At 34.6% G+C, this 23,646-nt stretch overlaps 1 protein-coding gene and 1 long non-coding RNA gene across 2 annotated transcripts; one reads left to right on the top strand and one right to left on the bottom strand.

Annotated features, from left to right (window-relative positions):
* On the bottom strand, positions 1–2,118 carry LOC125478674. The gene is made up of 2 exons (XR_007259448.1): positions 2,030–2,118; positions 1–324 (listed from the first exon to the last, which is right to left on the bottom strand). It is a non-coding gene; the product is annotated as an uncharacterized LOC125478674 (long non-coding RNA).
* A 10,315-nt stretch (positions 2,119–12,433) lies between these two features.
* Positions 12,434–22,632, top strand: LOC103944851 (golgin candidate 5). Its single transcript, XM_009355325.3, has 20 exons — positions 12,434–12,633; positions 12,789–12,943; positions 13,400–14,382; positions 15,374–15,445; positions 16,134–16,208; positions 16,362–16,476; positions 17,569–17,630; positions 17,719–17,766; positions 18,112–18,396; positions 18,481–18,540; positions 18,661–18,744; positions 18,884–18,949; positions 19,025–19,123; positions 19,207–19,425; positions 20,165–20,279; positions 20,362–20,582; positions 20,804–20,863; positions 20,943–21,056; positions 22,118–22,192; positions 22,295–22,632. Exons 2-20 carry the CDS (start codon positions 12,790–12,792, stop codon positions 22,325–22,327), a joined length of 2,940 nt encoding a protein of 979 aa, XP_009353600.2. The 5' UTR covers positions 12,434–12,633; position 12,789; the 3' UTR covers positions 22,328–22,632.
* Positions 22,633–23,646: the final 1,014 nt, after the last annotated feature.

Genomic DNA, 23,646 nt, shown 5'->3' with positions numbered 1-23,646 from the left:
TACCTTCAACCAATTTTGTAGTATTTCAAAATTATCCACAACAACACATTTTTTTCTCATCATCACAGCCAAATCCAGAGGTATTCATCATGTCATATGCAGAGGAATACTTTTATTTATGATGCTTCACTTTATTTTGTATATGTTTCGCCTCTATAAAAATGCTAGGAATATTTTCTCGCATCTTGGAGGCAATCGTTACAAAAGTACCAGCCCTAAAACTGCCAGTCTCACACTTAACACCATCAGCAACCATCTTCTCGAGAACGGTAAGTAGTACATCCTTCTCATGATTATTCCAATTGAGTGAGGTCACCATATAATCTATCAAATAAGCCATACATTACATAGGCAACAAAAAAAAACAAATTGTTATAAGAAGTCATATATCATTGAAAAATAAATTGTTATAAGAAATAAATTGTCTTCAAACAATAAAAAAAAAACAATTATAACAATTATCTCAATAGTAAACAATAAAAAACAATTACAACACCTCTTTTTTTTTTTTTTTGGGAAAAGTTGTGATATTTGATTCATTTAAAGAGAATCCAAAATAAATTCATAACCATGTATAAAAAGTTGGGGTGAGTTTTAACAGAGCCAACCAACATCAACAATTACATTTGTTAGAAAGCTAAACATCACATATAATCATTCAACAAACTGTCATCAAACAATAAAAAACAATTACAACAAATACCATTTCAACTAATTTTCAAGCCATCATTCTTCTCCACTCATCATATATTTCTTTTGCAAGATCATCCTTTCATTGAGTCCATATTTAGCTTGACTCAACAGTTTCAATGTAGGCTAATACTTCTGGTAAGTCTTCTCTATAGGCAATTCATCAAATGCAAGCCTTACGTGTTCCTCAAGGTCAACTGCCAAATATATTTTGATAAAATTATAAAGTACACTACATGATGTAATCATTCGTCCCTAAATCTTGATTAGATAGTGTAGAAGACTCTGCAAGATAAGCCAACATCTTTTGAGGAGGCTAAAACATCTCTCAATAACATTCCTAACATGTGAGTGTTTCATATTAAAATATTCTTCATGAGTCTGAAGTGCACGTGAATTGTCTCACCACTCTTGCAAAATGGTATATAGTACCTCTATACAGTGCCAAAAAACTTTCACCAATTATTTATCCAGAGTCAACAAATAGTATGTACCTATATTAGTTAATAATAATTTTTAGCTGTTGGCCAACAAAAGTGAGGAAGAAAACTAGGGACTTGTCTATCTTACTGGTTAGGACCTTGAGGCCATTAGCTCTAGTAAAATGTCACTAACAACTCTCGAATCAGTAGCCGATCCCTTCCAATCGAATAACACATATACGAATTTGAGATCATGTGTGCATACGCCTAACACATTAGTTACCATGTGACCCTTCCTTACTCGATATCTTGGTCTATCGACCTCAGGCACAATGACCCCTATGTATGTTCCATCTAGCGCTCCTAAACAACCCTAGACAAAAGAAAAAGTTATATTAATTATATTAATCAACAACTACAAATAATTATATTATTAATGGTTTTACTACATTGCTTACTTTAAAGCATCTCCATCTCAATTCCGTGCAATCATTTGGGATGGTCTGTCACTTTGCAATTTATATGTAAGACTCAAAATGCACAATATGGTTGTGTGGCACAATTTGCACATTTTAATATCAAATTATTAAGTGGAAAACAATAATAAAAAAATAATAATTTGCACAACAAGACCTTTTCTATTTGTTTAAATCAGACAAATGACTCTCCAAAACCTTCCAATAAACCCATTATTTTCTCATAATCATCCTATTTTTCCAGAAAATTGAAATTTTCCATTGAAAATGAAGAACACAAAAAACTCATTATTTCCGACATCACCATTCAGTAAAAAAATTAAAAAAACCCTCAATCCCAACACAATCAAACGCAGGATTCAATCGTTTTTCCATACAAACAAAAAGTAAAACCCAAACAAGAAAAGCAAAATCAAAGATTTACAGAGAGCAAAATCGAACCTGAAACCTAAAGACGCAGAGATGCGGTCCCACTATGGGGAAGAAGAGAGGCTACATGAGAGGAAGAGAATGCGGAAAAGGAAGGCTGCGAGAGAGAAGATGATATAATTAGGTTTGTTTTATAACTTAGATACTTAAAATATTGAAAAAGATAAGGGACATTTTTGTCTCAAAAATTTATAATTTTGTGTTCCACAAGATAGAACGAGTTCGTTCTAGGAGGAAAGTGAAATGAAAATTTAACCAAAATCTGTTCCACATGATAGCGCGTACCAGGGGATTTGGTGTACCAAATGTGGGATGGGCGTGTTTTGTCTCACTGCAATTTGTGTCATCCCACATATCGAATGGTACCTGATAGATAGTTCTTATACATATGGTTTAATATCATGTGACATTTTCATCTATCATGCAGAGCAATGAAAGCAATTTTGTGTTGTGCAATACTTTTATTTTTTTGTTTTGGTAGGATGTTGTGGATGAATTAACTTCTACAATAAAAGTATATTTATCTTGAGCTTCTACTCAAAAAAGGTGCGAGATAACAACTCTGTTTTTGTTTTTTTTTTCAATTAACCATTTTAAAGGAGTGCATTATACTTTTTCTGTGTTAAACAAACAAAGTGGATGGTGGGAACATTACAACACGTTACAAACCAAGTTGAATATGTATGTGGATCCTTATTTCGAAAAGGCTAAAAAATTGGTAAGTCGCTAATTATGTAGTAAACCTCTTATCCTTTAAATTTTGTTTTACACCCTAACTTTGTAATTTTTGTTTGTTTTTGTTTTGTCTTTTTTGAAGCATGTGAAAATTTTTGATTACTTTAAGTACATGAAATATAATGTTTTGAGAATGAGAACTCTATTTGCAAACATATCATGAAAAGTGATAAGGTTTAGATGTTGTTGTACAAGCTTAGCCATGATGACAAAGAATTTCTCATGTGTCTGAGACAAACTAATGTTGTGTATCCATTGAAAGCAAGCAGATCATGCTCACAACATTTTCCTAACATGTAAGTTTCAATTTCATCTTTATTATGCCTATTTGTTGATGACTTGATGATAAAATGTAATATTTCCCATTATCTTTATTGAAGCATCAGTAGTAACATGCTCACTATGTTTTTTTTTTTTTTTTTCATAAACATACTTGAAACCCTTCAACTACATACTTCATCAATCTTTGTTTGAACTCACTGACACCACTTGGAAATTCTTTACCAACATGACTAATGTAGTTTCTCCACTCATGGGACAAATATGCCTTCCCATGAGGAGTGGCAAACTTACCTAAATATGCACAATCATCTGAGGGTTTTATGCCTTCATAGGTAAAAATCTATTTATCATGGGGAACTTAGAAATGGGACCAAGTTGTTCAACTTGTTCAGCCATGGAAACACTTACAACAATAAATGCTATGTTTTCAACACAACATGAAAATTTCATTACACTCACATCCATGTCAGGTTGCAGCAAACAAGATTGCAGTTGTCCTAGAAAGTACATCAACACCATGACTTTAGGACTTAATCCCCCAAATTGGGAGCAAATTTGTTCAGCAATGTCTGTGTACTTAGTATGGTTAAATACTGGAATTAATAGGTTCTTGCTTTCAAAAGTGCATTTTGCAATGATAGCTCGTTCCATAACTAAACAATATAAAACATAGGAAATAACATTAAATATAATAGGTTGAAAAAGAAATAAACTCTCTGAGTCATGAATTTATGGTTACTGAAATTAAAAGAGAAAACAATTTTGAAAGAGGCATAAGATACAAATACCTTATGTTAAGTACTAGGTTTAATGTTTGGCTTCCCTTGTAAAAAATTGTAAATGTTACCTCACATGCTCATAATTTAGGGTTAGAATACAATGCTAATATGAGATTTCTATTGGGATTGAACATGTTAAAGCACCAGCCTTATACAACACAAAAGGTTTGAATCATAGATTTGTATTTGCATATCAAGCTTATTTTTCTACATTCTTTTTGTTTAGTGCAGTTGTTTAGTCATAAATTATATATACTAAAACTCAGTTGAGTTTTAGCACTGTTCAACAATAGTGAAAGGGCGGAAATGCCCCTGAATTTTTCTATCCATTACCATTTTGTTGCCTGCTTCACACAATAAAATACTTATATTGCCCATAATTGCCACGTGTTGATCATCCTTTGTCTTCCCAGGTTGCATGTCTATGATCGTTGAGTTGTGGCATAAAGAATGATATAATAATTAATTAAAAAACTGACAAAAAATTATTTAAAAAATATGACTTAAATCAAGCCACATGGTTTGTAGCTCACAACACAATAAAAAATTATAAGAACATTGAATGCATGGACAAAATAATTATTAAAATTTGTGAGAAACCCACCTGTCCCCATTGCTTTGCCTTTTGATTGTTTTATTTTTTTTATTTTGCTCGGCTTTTTGTCTTCCACGCCTAGTCTCCTGCAATAGGTGGCATGGAACACAGTTTGTGGCACAAAGCATAATAAAATATTATAAAAACATTTGAATGCAGAGTGTGGGCACAAAGAAAGATAAAATAATAATAAAAAAAACTGACAACAAATATTTAAAAATATGAGTTAATCCAGGTTTGTGGCACATAACACAATAAAAAATTATAAAAATTTTTGAATGCATGGAAACCAAATATTAAAAATTGTGAGAAGCCCCGCTGTCTTCCACCTTGCCTTTGGTTATTTTATTTTTTGGTTTTGCTCTGCTTTTTGCAAAGCTACACAACCAGCACTAGAAACAATGATTAGGTTAGTATGCTTTCAAGTTGTTTTATCTTTTCCTCTATTACCATTTAAATGTGATACTAAATCCTATCTAAATATGTTCTATTATATTCCTCTTTGTTCAGGTTGCTTTATCAATGACAACAAGGGCTGAAGACACCTTTCACTACTCTGATCAAGAATGTTTATCGTGTTTTATTTATCTATATTAAATCATGTTTAACATGTTTAAAAACCTCTACATATCTTTTTTTGCCCAAACTCAACAATATTATTTGCATCTCCTCATTTTTTGTATGCAAAAGCTAGAACACAGTATATTAGATGGGGTTATTAGAAGAAATTCAATTATTGTAATGTTTTTTGTATCTTTATACTAGGAATTTCTATTTTTTGTAACTTAATGTAATCTTCTTGGTCTAGAAATACATACAATTGCTAGAATATAATGGATAACTATAATTTGTATCTTTATATTATCAAAATTTAACTTTTCCAGTTAACGCTTTTGCATATTCATTATTGTTATCATTGTTCCTATTTTGTAACCGAATTTTTTTCATTTTTAACATCTTATCTTAACTTCAAACCCGCAACAACGCGCGGGTATTAAGCACTAGTTTCGTCTGTTATCCAGCTGTCTAGGCACACAGATTAAGATAACTCACATGGGCTATCTAACACTTTCCCGAAAATGGATTTTTAGCCCTAGATCTTTCCAGATTGATTTTACACATGACACATGGCTTTTCATCCCCTCTCTTTGTCTGAAATTCATCCATCTTTATAAAAATCATTCTAGGGTTCATTTGTTGTTGGGGTTTGAGATTGGAAAAGTTTTTGAGAGTTTTATTTTCATCTCCATCTCATATCTCCTAGTAGTATCAAACATATTTTATGGGTGATGTTCTTCACTGAATATTTCTAAACCTATCTTTAAGTTTGCTTGCTTAAATTTGTTTTAATGCTCATTTGTTTTGGCTATGAGTTTTACATTTTAGAAAAAGTTGATTTTTAGCTTTGAGCTGCCTCTTGTGTTTTTACTTGATAATCATAGCCACAAAATCATACTCATGCACTAAAAACCCACATCATTGCATATGGTGGCATTGTTTTTGTGATTTTGATTTCTGTTTCAGGTCAAGTTTTTTTTCCAAGTTTCAAATTTGTGAACTGACCTGTTTTGGATTCTCATTAGTTTCATCTTTCAAGTGTTTCATTGGTGAAACTGACTAGACATCAAATCTAGATTTGTATATCATTGTCATATCATCATATGCATAGTTTGTGTGTTGGTCTCGGTGCCACAAGGTGAAGAGTTCAAGATGAGCTGCCATCTTGTGAAGATTGGAGACAACACTATTTTGGTGCCATAAGGTGAATAGCTTGGGAGGAGCTACCACTTCGTGAAGACTGAAGGAATCCATCTCGTGTATGGCAATGTTGCACAAAGGTAAAGTTGCTCCGTAGGTAGGGATCTAAGAATTGAGCTTGTGTGGTCTTTGTATGAACCTTGATTATACTAGCGAATTGAACTCGGTGGAGAGTCTCTGGTTTTTTAACCCAGATGTGGATTTTTCTGGCAAAAAACTTCCTTATGTTCAATACTATATATAGCATTCTTTATGACCAGATAACCATTGTTGGAGATAAACCTTGTAGAGTTTGCTAATATTGACACGTGTTAACCAAGTAAACATAACTCAAGAATCAATGCTAAAACATAACTGGAGTTCAACTGTCTTGTTTTAGCTTTATTAGTTTGATTGGTTTATATGCTTGTGGGCACCTAACAATCTGTACTCAATTGACACGTTTGACTAGTCAATACAGTTGATTTCAAAGTTTACACTACATATTATGAGCAATGAACTGAATTGTTGTTAACTAGGATAACTTGTAGTGAACTAAGTTTGATTCGTAGATTTGCGTTTGTTTAATAGATACAAATATGTACTTAGTTGATTGGTGAGATTGACTAGTCAATCCATCATGCTTTAATTTATAATTGATTTGTCATTGCTGTTTGCATAATGAACTGATATGTAAATGTATTCAAGCATATGGATTATTATCGTGAAATTAATATGGGCAAGCTCTGATTAGTTGAACATATTAGCCAGTTAGGTTTTGCAACTGCACTTTTTATCATTGACTAACTTGTAACTAGTTGACTAGCTCATTTGACTAGTCTAGTGTGCAAAGTTAAATTTTTATTTGCAGAAGATTCTGCCTAATACCCGATTTCAGCTTCCGTGCACTAGGTTTTTTTGTAGATAAAAGAGAAGGAATCATATATGTTTTTTTGAAAATAAAAGAGAAGGAAGCATATCTATGAGAGAGATGATAGAAAGGGATTAAGATAAAGAATTCATGTGGAAAATTGCACAACAAACAATAAAAGAGAGATGAAACATAAGGTACCTGACTTGAAAAGTAATTGCATCCAATTTAATGTGTTTTAGTGCTTCGATGACCCACAATATGATGCTTGTATCTCGAGCAAAATCCAAACAATTTTCATTTTCCTTCTACCTAAGAAAATAATATGAGAAAGAAGATAGGTGATTTATGTACTCTTTAAGATGGAGGGAGAAGGTTGGGAATGGTCAAAACAGAAAGGAAAAACATTATCATATATTGAACTTGAATAATAGGGTCTTCTAAAGAAATCTGCATGGATAGACCTAATCTGCATAGAAAGTCAAAAGTGATTAAAACTCTCCTTAAAAATAGATTGATAACAAATTCAAATTAAAAAATTATTATCAAGAAATCAGATAGGAAGATGAACAAAACTACTAAACAATGAATTTGAATTATGCTAAAACTCTAAAATGTGAAAAATATATGAAGAACGTGCAAAAGTTATAGGAGGGTAAAATAGTAGTAACAATGCAAAAAAACCAACCTAATAAAAAAAAGTGCTGACCTGGAATCCTAATCATTCGAGCTAAGCCAAAAGTAACTAAAAATTGGACTAATCCTAAATTGGACCTATTTCAAGTTTCTTCATTTATAATATAATTTGTACCATAAAATTGATTTTGCTAAACTTATGGATACAAAATTAGATATAGGATAATGTATCCAAAACTATTTTGGTGTTATGGACAACTTTATAAAAATAAAAAAAAAATTAAAAAGGGAAAGAAATAGTGCAGCAAGAGAGAGAGTGAAGAGAATAAGGCGTAGGGAAATTGTAGGATGTAAGTTCTCCTATACCAGTGCCTTTACTTATAGTAAACCATAAGGAGAGAAATTTGCTCTCTAAATAGTACAAAGTCTAATAAAAAAGAATCACTAGAATAAAGAGTAATCCTAAACCTAATCTACATATGATTTACACAAGCATATATGTAATAAATATTAATTACAACACTTCTCCTTGAGTATGAAAATACTCAAGTAGATATCACATCAGATATTGCAAAGATAACCGATGAAGTTGTCTTATCAACACTGATAAAATAACATATTAGTCTTAAACAAGGAACATGCATATTGAAATAGTCTCACAAAACATGGCTATGGTAAAACCGAAGATGGGACAAATACCCAAAGTCCAAGGAAAAAGGTGAGTTAATGCAATGCAAAGTCAATATTAAATGTCTATTAAGATGTATACGAGGGTTTGACCATCCAAAGATAAGTGCCTCATTAAACCTAGTTAGGTAGCCAAAAACCAAAATAAAAATGCTTCCAATCGTAGGGAAAAAAGTACATTGGTCAAGTAAGTACACTTTAGGATATTCCCCTGACTTTGACATAACTTCAAAGAGAACTAACAATGTTGCAAATTAGAATGTTTACACATACCAATTTTTCGAACAAACTTCTAGAAAGTAGACTTCGGCATTGACTTGGTGATGTTTTTTTTATGGCAAACTCTAAGATATTGCGATGTCTTTTTTACGGCAAAGACGTAACCCATTTGAGAATGACCATTGTGCGAGTCAGATAAGTAACCTGCGTCAATATAATCAACAAGACAAGCATCATTTGGAATACCAAGATGGTGTGATATATTCTAAGATGCATAGGGATAGAATAAACCCAAATCCGAGGTACCCTTGAAGTAACGAAAGATGCCTTTAACACCAATTCAATGCATGTGTGTAGGCAAGTTGCTATATCTTGCTAAAAGATTAACATCGAATGAGATATTTGGTCTAATACATTGAGCTAAGTACAATAAAGTGCCAATTGCACTAAGGTATGGAACTTCAAGCTTTAAAACCTCTTCTTCATCGTCATTAGGATGGAAATTATCTCGTTTGCATCTAGTGTTTAGATGACCACATGAGTACTCGAAGGCTTCACTTTATCCTTATTAAAGTATCATAACACCTTCTGGGTGTAGTTTGATTGATGCACTAAATTATCATATGAACAATGCTCAATCACTAGATCGAGACAATATTGAGTTTTCCCAATATCTTTCATCTAAATTCTGAATTTAGGTATGCAATAGTTTTCTTAAGCTCCTTAGAAGTCCCAAAGAAATTTATGTCATCAACATAAACTGCCACAGTTGTAAATCTGGAATATGACTTCTAAGTAAACACACACAGACATAATTCATTATTTACATATCCTTGAGTAATAAAATACTCTTTCAGATGGTTATACCACATCTGCCCAAATTGCTTCATTTTGTAGAATGAACACCTTAATCTAATTAAGAGGGTGATCTGTGGTCTAAAATTATTTGATACATTAAATGTATGTCTTCAGGAACTTTCATATAGATTTATGTATCAGATAATCAGGGTAGTGAGCCTTTTTCTTAATAATTTGATCTAAGAATTTGGAGAATACCACATTCCAGGTTGACAAAAGGTACACCTGTGACCAACGTGTATAAGAATTAACCAATATGATAAAGTATCTAAATGGTCCCTATAATGGTTGAATGGATCCACAAATGTCTCCCTTAATCCTTTGAAGAAAGGTTAGACAATCCATTAGGATATTGTCTGGAGATGGGTGCGTAATAAGCTTACCCAACAAACAGGCTTTGCATGTAAAAGTTACACTGAATGTTGCCTAAACTTCAGGTTAAGGATGCTTATGTGAAGCTTTTAGGATACGGTGCGTCATAACACATCCAAAGTGTCCCAAATGATCATGGCAATCAAAGTTTTCCATGTAAGCCTCGATGCAGAGCCAGCCACATGGTGTCTTTCAGTGGAGTCGATGGTTATGTACAAGCCATTTAGAAGATGCTCCATCTTTTCTAGAATATACTTCTAGCCATATTCATAGAAAGTTATGCAAAGGAATTCAACTTCATTTTTTTAGAGGTTTCAACGTGATAATTATTATCCTGAATGTCTTTAAAGCTTAACATCATTCTTCCAGAACGGGGTATGTAAAGAGCCTCACAAATAATTCATAAATTAATATCTAAAAGTTTAAAACAAACACCACACAAATAATCCAAATAAATAAAATTGTTCTACCAATAAAATAAAAGGGGTCCGGTCATATAGGGAAATTCGGCCAACATGGTAAATTCTGCTAACATATAGGCCCATATCTAAGAATCTAATCTTCCATTGGAGCATATGCCTCCTGAAGTCAGAAAGATCCATCTTAGTATATTTTGGATTCTCTACTTGGGCAAAATTGATCTCAAGCTTTTCGCGACGTGAATGATACCTAGCTACAACTCTAGTGGAATCTTGGCAAACACGGGACCAATGGTTCTTTGAACCACATTGGTAACACATACCCGCTTCCATAGTGGCAAGTGCTTAGTTTTTATTCTTGAAGTTTGAGGTCTTAAGAGAGAGATTGTTGCTCTTCGAGGATGTGCTTCCTCTCTTGGATGAGCCATAACTTTGTTAACCTTGGGCCTTCAACTTAAGGTTGGAACCCTGGTTGTGCCTGCCACATCTACAACGTTGGTTTGAGCCTTAAATTTGTGTTAGCATGTGCTTCAGGAACACACGGACAAGCTGTTGCATCTAGCTTCATGATTTTTCATCTACAGTTAGTCGTGCTTTTCAGCAAGTAGCAAAAATAGAGGTCAAATCCGAGAATTTTGTAAACTTTTGTACCTATATTGTTGCTCTAGAGGTTGAATAGGTCTTCCCAAGGAGGTCATGTTAGGTCAAGTCCTCTTAGTAGAACTTGAGTAGTGATTAGATTTGACAAACTTCAAAACTATATTCTTTCACAAACTTAAAATCCTGGAAGCGTAAATGTTGCCAATTGCGTCCTGTTTTAGGCAAGAAGACATTTCTTTGATGATCAAAACGCTCTTCTAGAGCAAGCCATAAAACTTGCGGGTCCTCTTCAGCAAGTTACTTGGTATGCAGTGCATTTTGCATATGCCTTCGTATAAAATCATAGAGGTTGCTTTATCAGCTTCGTCCGCCAGAATAGCTGTCTTTGCTTCAATGGTAGCCCTAAGACTCTTTCCGGTGAGACGGAACTTCACATCTTAGACCCACTTGAGGTAGTTTCTTTCATAGACTTCCAAATCGGTAAAATTGAGCTTGTCCAGATTTGATATGTAGGGAACAAGATTGTGGTTAGTATTATGGAGAAAAAGTAATCCATACACATGGTGAGAACATTCAGGTTCTATTAGACATGTTTTGGCTTAAATTTTCATGAAAAACTTTGGGTTTCATACATGTAGTGTTTTAAAAAAACTTCAGACTTTTATGGAACTTATTCAAAACTTCAAGCTTGAATTATGTGAACCACAAGTTCATAGGTAAAGCAAACACAATATATATAGAATAATAATAGCAAAGTTTCTTTCTTTTGCCTATTTATAACACTCAATAAGCACAAAGTTCTTACCTTAACCAGTTTCCATTTCCTTTGAAGCAAAATGTTTTCCATAATTTGTGATCCCTCGCCACCACAATGAAGATCTTTTACCACCATGCCTTATGTATTCTGTATTCATTTCTCACTTTTTTTTCTTTTGTATTCATTTTATTTATTTAACACAAATAAAAAGAACAAGACAAAATGATACATTGATCCTACTCTACTTCGATCTCTAACAAATTTTCTCTCTTTTAACTATTTATAATATGAAAGTTATTTTCTAGTATTAAAAAAATGAGGAAATTTTACCAATCGTCCCTCAACTTTAACTCAATTGGAGTAATGATCATTCAACTAAAAATTTATGACTATTGATCTCTTAACCCATCAAAATGTGCAGCTATGGTCCTTTTTGTCAATTCCTTTATAACTTCCGTCAAAATAGTCACATGTCACGCACATAAGGCTAAATCAAGGGGCAAATATGGAAAACCAAATGAAAACCAATTGGAGCAATGCTCCTTTAACTTTAACCCAATTGGAGCAATGATCCTTCAACTTTAATCCAATTGTAGCAATGGTCATTTCAACATGAGTTATTTTGATAGAATTCTGACGGAGTACAAAAATGACCATATCTACACGTTTTGATGAGTTAAGAGACCAACAGTCATGAATTTTTAGTTAAGTGGTCATTGCTCTAATTAAGTTAAAATTAAGAGATTAATGCTACAATTTTGTCTTAAAAAAGTTTTTTTTTTTTTCCCTTCAAAGAAAATTCTTTTCACAATTTAGTTATATGTCGGGTCGAAACGGCGCCGTGCATCTTGTCATGGAACTCAGTACTTCGAAATTTTCTAGTTTTTCAGGAGCAATCATAATTCGGATCAACCGTCTCTCTCTCTCTCTCTCTCTCTCTCTCTCTTTCATTTTATTGGTCCTGAAACTAAACCCGAATCACAGAGAAGCTTCTTCCTTCAGCTCAACTAAGCATACCACCATGATTTGATCCCCAAATCCGCCGGCATTAATTTATCCCCACAACCAGGTTCCTTTCTCTTCCGTTCCTCTCCGATTCCACCCGTTTCGAATCGGATCCTGATCAATTTTTATGTTTTATTCCAATTCCGATGGGCTTTTGTTTGTTTGGTTTTTGGAAATTGAATGTGAATTTAATCTGATTCGGTTTGTTTTTGTTTACAGAATGGCGTGGTTCAGTGGGAAAGTCTCTTTGGGGAACTTTCCCGATCTCGCCGGGGCCGTGAATAAGCTCCAGGAGAGCGTGAAGAACATCGAGAAGAATTTCGATAGTGCCCTCGGATTCGAAGAAAGAGAGAAAGCCAAATCCAGCCATGAAGGTGGTTCTCAACCTCACACATTGTTCATATTTGTATCACTTCATTTATTATTATTATTATTATTATTTTTGTATTCTATTACATGAGAAGTATGGTATTGCTTATCGGGTTGAAATATGCACTACATTCTATGTTTCGCTAAGTAAAATGGTGTCGTGGTTCGTGTTGAGCAACTTAAAACTGCATTGCTCAACCAATCCAAAAGGAAAATAAAGACCGTTTAGAGCTTATATAGATTGCATATTCGGTTGGTAGTAAATTATGATTTCTCTCAGTCTATTTAATTGCATTGTGTTTCTAGGAGATGGGTTTTGTTTTTGGTTGGAAGTCGTGTACGCTATAAGTGGCTAAAAGAGATTTTAAATAATAAGAATTATTCGGTAGTTATTTATGTTCTCCGAGTCTCTGTTTTGGATGGAAATTGAAAACGAGATGTCCTCTCTATATGTACGACAGCTTCAGGATTATGGCCTTCATCTAGTGAGAGGATTATGTCCTTTATGGGGCAACAAAATGAGGAAAGTAATGTTGAATCATCAGAGAAAGCCGAGTCTTCTGATTCTCCACCTAAGGTTGACATATCACCTGGGGAAACTGAATCTCTACAGCTAACGTCTACGGTTGAGGATAAAGAAGGGGTCAAGGCTGAAACTTTGCAACAATCTACAACTGAACAGATGGCTGCTAAGGAGGAAAATGAAGTTGTAAAGGAAGAAAAAGATGATAACCCTGCTGCGGTTGTGGGGGAAACAAAGACTGTAATAGCAGAGTCTGAAAGATCTAAATCCGAGTCACCTTCAGTGCTGGTTGAACAACCTGAATCCACTGTTAAGAATGCTGGCCCATCAGATTCTGTTTATTCTCAAGAAGACAACAAGATTTCTGTAGCAGGACCCCCAGAAAATTCAGAATCATTGCAGGAAAAGTCAGGATTTGTTAATGTAGATCAAGTTGAGGAAGGTAGTACTGCTATGCTGGGTGAGGAACATTATATAGTCGATGTGCATGAGAATTTGGATGAACATAAACCACAAGTAGAGAAGGATGGACGTATGACACAGGTTGAAGAGAATGTTGATATGATTTCTCCAGTCAAAGCTGAGCCATCGACTGATAGTCAGCCTGGAGGTTTGGATGAGCCCTCCGTTGAGATTCATACCGTTGGTAGATTATCTACTAATCAACTATCCAGTGTGCATCCTTCTGATGATGCTTCGCATACCTTTTCTGAATTGGCTTTGAAAGAGCATGATGCTGTTGTTCAGGAACCTGAAGTTGATCAACGAACTGATGAGAATGAAGCCGACGTTAAAGAGCAGCATTTGAGCTCAGGAGAAAATGCATCTGACTCATCAGAGGCTTTGATTGAATTGGAGAAGTTAAAGGTGGAGATGAAAATGATGGAAGCTGCATTGCAAGGTGCTGCAAGACAAGCTCAGGTACACAATGAAACGAATAGGTAGCATCTTATTTGAGAGCTTTTAATACTTTAACCATTTGTTTATTGTTGCTGTCATTTTAGTGGATAGACACTTCAGACGCTGCTACTGAACTTCTTGACTGAATCTATTTAAATTTAGTAGTGTCGTATAGTGTTGATACGCGCACACACATATAGGGTGGTGCCATCCACATAGCCCTTTTTACTGTCCAATCGCCCCCTGTTAATTTCTGTCATTTGATCCTCTTTAATTCATTCAAGATGACTGGAAATTGAGTGGGCTGTGTGGAAGGTAAAAAGGGGTGTGTGGATAGAACTACTCTATATATGTATATATTGGTTAGGATCCCGGGACACATGCTATTGACACACGTTTTTGTGGGGCCCATTTCGTAATGTATTTCAACGATCCGAACCGTCTATCTTTTAGATCTTCCCTCTAAGATCATATGTACCAAAAATACTCAAGTCCGAACCATATAACCATTGGATTAAATTTAGTGTTTCTTTATTGAACTGTTTTCTTTCATTTCTTCACTACAAAGGAATGTCTTAATGGTTTTGGATTTGTCTAATTTTTTGCAAGGATGATCTATGATGTACTAAAATATAGACGGTTCGATCATTGAGACTCATTAAAAAGTGGGCTCTACAAAATGTGTGTCAAAAGCATGTGTCAAATGTGTGTCAAAAGCATGTGTCCCCAGATCCAAACCCTATATATTTATACATGTTTATGAAAGTTGGATAGTTAACATGAACACCTCGTAGTTTTAGCTACGTGTCTGTGTTGCTTTAGGCAAAAATAAACATTACCTAATTCTGTATATGGGAACTAGATAAAGTACCTAAAATATGAAAAACAATAGTAAAATCTCTAATGTTGTCTATCCTCTGTGGTTCTCTTGGCGTGCATTTATGTTTCATTGTTCATGTTCATTTCATTATTTGTCTTCTGTTATGACATCTCTATTTTATTCCTTTTCCAGGCAAAAGCTGATGAGATTGCAAAGTTTATGAACGAAAATGAGCAATTAAAAGCTGCAATTGAGGATTTGAAGGTATAAGTATTTGTACGTTTTTAATCTTTACGATTGGGTAGATTTGATAATTACTGTTCATGTATGCTTTTGCTTTGATTTGTTCAGACTTGGTGTATAATGCACTTGTATTCGCTACCATCTTCCATATATACCCTTCTCTTCACATTTAGTTTGGCTGCAACTGTGGGCAATTAGGGAAATTCCCACAAAGAGGCAGTTGCCCCCGTGGCTTGTCACTGAAGCATTTATTGAAAAATGATGGGCGAAATTGTATCAGCCACATTATGCTAATTCTTCTTATCATTGCTTATGTTGATTTATTATTTTAAAATTAAATGCATTATTCGTTCAATTATGGTGTATTTATTTTTATGTAAATGAAACTTAAACGCATATATTTATTTTGATTGTTCATTTTGTGTATTGGGAGGCATTCATGATGCTTTATCATTTTCAGCGTAATTATCATGTTATGGATTTATAACTTACCAGTTTTTACATACAATCTCATGGTTGTCCTTATTTATATGTTTGATGTTTGGACAAACTTCTGGTCTTTCTTGAAACCAACCATGGCTGACTGGTTCACCTTGTCATGATCAATTTATTATTTCCCCCCTTGAATTGCTTTATCAGCCTTGCAACAATTATAATAAAGTACTTGTTATAGTTTTTCACATTTTAACTGGTGAAAGTAATTGAACAGAGAAAATCCAGTGATGCAGAAGTTGAGTCTCTGCGAGAGGAATATCATCAAAGGGTTGCAACACTTGAAAGGAAGGTAAGTCTTCTCATAAGTTCTTGTTTATAGTTGTCCCGGGATTGATCTAAGAGTTAACTGTGCTCATGTTTTTGATGATGTGCTAACTTGGCTTTTGTATTGTTTGTTTAAAATTTTGGATTGATCCTTTTTTTCTCCATTGTATGATTGCAGGTTTATGCTCTTACTAAGGAAAGGGACACGCTTCGGCGGGAACAGAATAAGAAAAGTGACGCTGCTGCTCTTCTGAAGGAAAAGGATGAAATAATTAATCAAGTTATGGCTGAAGGTATAGATATTATTTTCCCTCCATATTTGGTTCATTTGACTACATGTTATATATATATTTCTTGACAAAAATGTATTGGAAATATTTATTTTTTGTTTAATATATATGAAGCTATTTTGTTTATGTTTAGGTAAATGTTTCCTTGTTAGTTTTGTCAACAACTTGTAGCAGTCTGTTAAGTTTTCTTGTACAAGATGGAAATTTATGGTGGTCTTTGTCAAAGAAAAAATAATTGTTAAGTATTCTGGGGAACTGATAATACTCTGGTTCGTATGCTTGGTCAAAGTGATTTGGTTAAGGTTGCTGCATTGGTTATTATGAAAATTTTGAGTTTTTCCAATGATTTACAGTTGCTTTCATGATATTTCTTGAGTAAGATTGGTAAAGTACAGTTTTCAATAATTTTTCTTTTCTTAGTTAGATATTGCTCCATGGATGACTTGATCCGTGTCAGTAGAACAAACAAATTACAAAGTTGTAAGGATGTGAAGGGCGACTTGGCTTTAGTTTAGGGTAGGTATCATAATACAGCGGTTTACAGTTGCTTTCATGATATTGCCTCAAGTCAGTTTGGTGAAGTACAGCTCTCAGTCATTTTTCTATTCTTAGTTAAATATGGCTCCATTCTATGTTGGTGGAGTAAGCAAATAACAAAGTTGTGAAGGATGAGGGGGGCCAGTTCGCTTTAGGGTAGGGTAGGAAATGATTGCATAAAATGTAGACAAAGAGCAAATGACAAATCAGACATTAAGTAGGCTTGGGTTGGAAAGATTGTGAATCATTGCAACACTGATTGAAAGGCTAAAATTAATTTGTCCTTGGAGCATTAAGAATTTTTACCGAACTGACCTTTTCTGGAGTCTTTAAGAACATTTCTCTCTCTTTCTCTCTCTCTCTCTCTTTATATATATATATATATGTGTGTGTGTGTGTGTGTGTGTGTGTGTGTGAATCTTTGCATCATATATGTTCGACATATTATATGTGTAATTCCTGATATTGTGTGTTATCTGCTAAACCAGAAGACTTCTGACTAGATTTTATATTTCAATCTTTATGAAATTCTTTCATATATGCATTCTTACGTACCAGGTGAAGAGCTATCAAAAAAGCAGGCTGCTCAAGAAGCTCAAATCAGGAAATTAAGGGCTCAGGTATGACAGCATGTCTACTTATTGTCTGATTGGTCATTCTTTTATCCTTCGTTTCTAGCTATTCTTATCTTTTTCTACTGAATACTAGATCAGAGAGTTTGAAGAAGAGAAGAAAGGGCTGAGTACTAAACTTCAGGTAATTCAAGTTAGCATCCTTAAAATTGTGGTTCTCTGATTTAATTGATGCTATGCTATGACACTTAAATTGGTCAGCCCTTTAATTGTGGTTCTCTTTCAGTCATCATAAAGTTTGAAATTTCATTGATGCTATGCTATGACACTTAAATTGGTCAGCCCTTGTTTTTCTTTCAAAGCTGCAAGGTTGAAACAATCAACTATTTACAAAGGAACGTTATTTTTTTAACTCTTATGTTTATATGGTATTAGACATATGGATAATGAGTTTGCATCTAGTGAATTGGTTTTCATTCTTTGGTGAAAATGGCTGTCATTAGTAATATGTATGTGGTTCTTCCTTCAGGTTGAAGAGAACAAAGTAGAGAGCATTAAGAGGGACAAGATGGCTACAGAAAAGTTGCTGCAGGAGACCATTGAAAAGCACCAAATGGAACTCGCATCACAGAAGGAGTATTATACTAATGCTTTGGCTGCTGCCAAGGAGGCAGAAGCTTTGGCCGAGGCACGTGCCAACGATGAAGCCAGATCGGAACTAGAGAGGCGTCTAAAGGAGGCTGAGGAACGTGAGGCCTTGCTAGTTCAGGCACTTGAAGAATTGCGGCAGACTCTAACTAGAAAGGAGCAGCAGGTTTTTGATTTGTCTATTGTCATTGTTGGTTTAAGATGACCTACCGAAATTCGTTGCTTAAGTTATGTGTACATATATTTTCAGGCAGTATTTAGAGAAGACATGCTTCTCCGTGACATTGAGGATCTTCAGAAACGTTATCAAGTACGTAAAGCTTCCTTTGAGTGTCATTCACTTTTCTTCTTATATAATTTTTTAGCTCCAAGTGTTGCAAATATATTGCAATTTATTTGATTTCTGTTTTTTTTTTTTTTTTTTTTGTAGGCAAGTGAGCGCCGATGTGAGGAGTTGATTACCCAAGTACCAGAATCTACCAGGCCTCTTCTTAGGCAGATTGAAGCTATGCAGGTGAAGGAAGAGTTGAATGCTTCTTTGGGACATCTTCTGAGGATTTTAATGCACTTTGGATGCTGGTCTTTAATTTGCTTGAGTCAGGATAATGGAGTTTGATTACAGTCTTGACTCTTGTTTGTTTCCTTGGTAACAGGAAACAAATTCAAGAAGGGCAGAAGCTTGGGCAGCTGTTGAGAGGTCTCTTAACTCTCGACTCCAGGTTTGTGGAATGTCTTAACAAGTTATGATTTAGAATTTAAAATATGCATGTCATTTATCTTTAGTGCTTCTACAGGAAGCAGAGGCCAAAGCTGCAGCTGCTGAGGAAAGAGAACGATCTGTTAATGAGCGCCTGTCTCAAACGTTATCTAGAATTAACGTCCTTGAGGCTCAGGTTGGATTTCTTTGGGTTGTATCACTGAGGATTATCAGTTTTTTGTTATCAATTCATTAACTTATACCAGAAATATATCTCAGATTTCATGTCTTAGAGCTGAGCAATCCCAGTTAAGTAAGTCTGTTGAAAAGGAGAGACAAAGAGCAGCTGAAAATAGGCAGGAGTACCTTGCAGCAAAGGAGGAAGCTGACACTCAAGAAGGCCGTGCAAACCAGCTTGAAGAAGAAATTAGGGAACTCAGGCGAAAACATAAGCAAGATTTACAAGATGCATTGATGCATAGGGAACTGCTACAGCAGGTGATGCTTCTTGGTTCATTGATAAATATTTTATGTCAATTCTATGAAAGTGGCCTTGCTTCTGATATTTATGTCTGATTGTTAAGTGAAATTGCTCCTTTAATATTTGTAATAGCAAGAGTTGATGGATGTATCTAAATTCTAAATGAGGAGTAAGGCAACTGAAAGGAAATTGTTGAATGGATGTGCTTAAATTGTTTACAGAACTCTCATTGTTTCGGTTTGATGGATTCCTCTCCTAGGTCGCAATCTTTTGATCTTGACAGTAAGAAACAGCATCCATTAAAAAAAAAGGCATTAAGAAACAGGAACTTCTCCTGATAGCGTTAGACGTAGTCTATTGTTATTACTATTCTCTTTTCGGTTACTAAGTTATGATTAGTATTTCATGTTACATGCAAACTCCCATTGTTTCAGTTTGATTGATTCCTTTCATCAGTCACAATCTTTTGTTCTTTAAAGTAAGAAACAGAATCCACTAAAATAAAAAGGCAGTAAGAAACAGGAACTTTATCTGATAGTGTTAGAAGTAGTCTATTATTATTACTATTAGTATTTTCTTTTTGTTTACAAATTATGATTAGTATTTCATATTAGATGCAGCAAAGAAGTTATTCATGCTATATAGACAAAAGCCGTTGATCTAAAACTTATATGAGCATACAAAATTGAGTTCCTTATTCAGTATACAATATTAGTGATCATTAGCTTTCCTGACTTAGGCTTTTGATTTTGACAGGAGGTAGAAAGGGAGAAAGCTGCTAAGTTAGAGTTGGAAAAGACAGCTCGCGTCCACTCTGCTACTGTATCTGAACAGACTACTATAACAAGGCACAATTCGGCTCTAGAGAATGGTGTGATGCTTTGGTTTGTGTAAATTATGTTACATCTGTCAATTGTCTGTTGGCTATGGTATAATTTTGTAACGTTTTACAGGAAGCTTGAGCCGAAAACTCTCAAGTGCTAGCAGCCTGGGGAGCATGGAGGAAAGCTATTTTCTGCAAGCATCTTTGGACTCATCCGATGGTTTCTCTGAGAGGAGAAATGCTGGAGAGGCAACTATGAGTCCGTACTATATGAAGAGTATGACACCTAGTGCTTTTGAAGCTTCTCTTCGTCAAAAGGACGGTGAACTTGCATCTTACATGTCTCGTTTGGTGCGTATTAATTTCCAAGCTCTTCATATACAATAATGCCACTGAAAACTACATCGCATTTATAGTATTGTTTGCTATTATAACTAATATTCCAGATCAATTTAGGCTTTACACCTTAAAAAAACAAAATACCAAATGAACTAGCATGGACTCTTAAGTTCCCTAGAAAATGTTTATTACTGTGCTTTTGTCTAATACGTTTTTCATCAATGTTACTTCAGGCATCCATGGAATCTATTCGTGATTCTCTTGCTGAGGAGTTAGTCAAAATGACAGAACAGGTGAGTTTGAATCTGTAATAAATATTGTGTGGAGGTTTCTTGCTTGTAACTGAGCTTGAGATTGATTATGTTGCTGCAGTGTGAAAAGTTACGGGCAGAGGCTGGCATGCTGCCTGGTATGCGAGCAGAGCTAGAGGCACTAAGGAGACGGCACTCTGCTGCATTGGAGCTAATGGGCGAACGCGATGAGGAGGTACAATTAAGTTTCAATTTTTTTACCTATAAATTTTGATGCTCAGCCTTTAGCCCTCGTTAAAATTCCTTTAAAACTTGAAAATGTAGCTAATGTGTGCATTGACGGGTTAATAAGCTTTCTTGAGGTGTTAGCTCTATCCAATATAGCAGCAGCTGAATTTCCTGAATTATGATGTGGATTTAGTGATCCAAAACTCCTAGGTGATAGAACTCTGAATTCCTAATGTTTAGATAAGGAGTCATACATAAGCCATAAAAAGTTGGTGTCATAAAACCAATTCACATGTAGTTTTTTCAGTTTATAAACTGTTATTATTATCATTTAGCTTCCCTAAAACTGTAGATCAGTGATATTCAATGGACACCTCTCTGCCTTCCAAAGTTACTGTATTGGCATGGAGAATGAATAGGGAAGCAGTTTATTGGTCTCCTGTGGTGCTGTAATATGATTAATGTATGTGTGTGTGTATATATAATCATATTATATAGCCATTCTCTCTCTCTCTCTCTCTCTCTCTCTCTCTCTCTCGTTTTCAATGTTTATAGGTTGGATGGTAACTAGAAGAGAGACAGCGTGAGTCTGAGAGTGCTAAATTTTAGCTCTAGTCGGTTTTTTCTGTTCACTTATAATCTATTCCTACTTATGCTGCTTCTGTTTTACTCTCTAACATTTTATTAAACAGAGAAGTTAACGTAGCCTCCTTTGACAAACTTAATTGAGTCGAGACTTGTGCTGTATAACTTGGAGAACGAAAAGAAAAAAAAAGGTTTAGATTGGATAGATGGAGGCTTTATTTAATCTACCATCGTATTTGTTTGTATGCTATTTTCTTTGTCGAGAGAAACCCCTTTCAATTTTTATTATTTGAAATATTCGATAACAGTCCACATGAACCATTTTCCTTAACGATGTATGACTAGTTGCACCAAAGTGAAGATTTCCCTATTCCCATTCCTTAATTATCATTTTCCAATCATTCTGTTTATCTACTTTTAATTTGGGGAGCATGAAAATTGACTCTACGGCTAGTCCTGATTTTAAAGTGGCTGCATGTGTAGCTGGAGGAGCTTCGTGCGGATATTGTGGACTTGAAGGAGATGTACAGAGAGCAAGTGAACTTGCTTGTCAACAAGGTAATATTTTGCACATTGAAGTCCAATTTTTCTCCACCTAAAAAACTCATGATTTTCCGTCTCTAACGTTACGCAACTATATATGGCCACGTATATCTACAGATCCAGATAATGAGTTCATCGGTTGGAGCCTAGCCGGTATGTTATAGTGCTCGTCTACCAATTCATGATCTTCATGGTATATACAATACACAATGGGTAAAAATGGGAATGGAATTGTCTGTTCAAAGATGTATTCGCGGGTTCCGGGTCTCCTAAACTTTGTTTTGGTCTAAGAGTTTGGTAGCAACAACTGAAATGGTATTACCCAACCGCGCTTGTAAGTAAAACATGAATGTAATTCAACAGGGGGAATTGTTGTATAGCACGAATTCTGCTGTCAGAAGTTTTGTGTTACTGTGTTTTACCTACAAATAATATGAATTCACATTTATTTTTTATCCCCTTTTTAGCTATGGCGTAGGCATAGTTGTGTCGCACGAACTTCCTAGTATTTTCCGGCTGTTTATTCCCACCTACACCTAGCATTTATGCTTTTCCTCAAGCAAAAGTTTGAGCTCCCATCCCATGTCCGTGTGAGTTTGGGCCTTTTGAAAAATGATCCCGTCACGTTAATTGAGTTGTCAAGTTTGGCCCGCTACAAAAGCATGTAAAATCTTTCTCATCACAATTTTCAGATAATTATTTTGTTTGGTTTACATTTTTGGAAAACTCAAACTTGTCGGGTAATAACTTTTAGCTTTTCGTTCCAAAAAATATGTGAAAATTGAAAGTCAAATTTTGAAAATTTAAAAAGTAGCTTTTAGTTTATTTGAAAACAAAAGTAACTATCAACTAAGTTTATGTGCAGCAATGCACATTGGCATGTTATGATTTGGAGATGCCAACCACGTAATAATAATAGTTGTTGATCCAAAAAAAAATATATAAATAAGTAATATTATTATTGCAACATACCAACCACCCAAAGTCTTTGTCCATCACTAGAGTGAGTCTAAAAGTATTCCCATATGGGCACATTTTCAATAACTACATCAATCAACATCCCAGCTATCGTAGACTACTCTAGCATGCCAACCTCAATGTCCTTCTTTGAAGGATAACGACTCTAATTAATTTAAACAACCTTATAATAACCTTATCATAATTAGTTAATGTCCTAAATAGAGTTCTAACATTCTTCCAATTTGGACTTCAATACTTCTGTTCTTGAAATAACGTTAAAACTAAACTAATTCTTTAGTGATGATCATGAGTCAAATTCATATTTACTATTTTCTCACGTATCTACCATGAACAATTTTAACAGAACTTTAACGAAAAAACTCTCGGTACTGTTCACTTTCACGAAAAACCATATTTTTACATTAAAAAATTAATCGTGGTACTATTTACTTTACCCTTTATTTTGTTCTTATCGTTAAAACTCATTTTCATTAATTTTCCTCAATTTT

This window comes from the organism of the source record quoted next, unplaced genomic scaffold (genome assembly GCF_019419815.1).
Source record: "Pyrus x bretschneideri cultivar Hongxiangsu unplaced genomic scaffold, Pyrus_bretschneideri_v1 Contig26, whole genome shotgun sequence".
Taxonomy (NCBI): domain Eukaryota; kingdom Viridiplantae; phylum Streptophyta; class Magnoliopsida; order Rosales; family Rosaceae; genus Pyrus; species Pyrus x bretschneideri.
Note: the sequence above shows the minus strand (reverse complement) of the source record. Positions and strands in the feature narration are given on the sequence as shown.

Excerpts from the sequence above, each read along its gene's own strand:
- LOC103944851 (XM_009355325.3), top strand. The coding sequence starts at position 12,790 with ATGGCGTGGTTCAGTGGGAAAGTCTCTTTGGGGAACTTTCCCGATCTC. Across the intron at positions 16,477-17,568 it reads TAATCAAGTTATGGCTGAAG|GTGAAGAGCTATCAAAAAAG; the intron begins GTATAGATATTA and ends CTTACGTACCAG. Across the intron at positions 18,745-18,883 it reads GGCAGATTGAAGCTATGCAG|GAAACAAATTCAAGAAGGGC; the intron begins GTGAAGGAAGAG and ends CCTTGGTAACAG.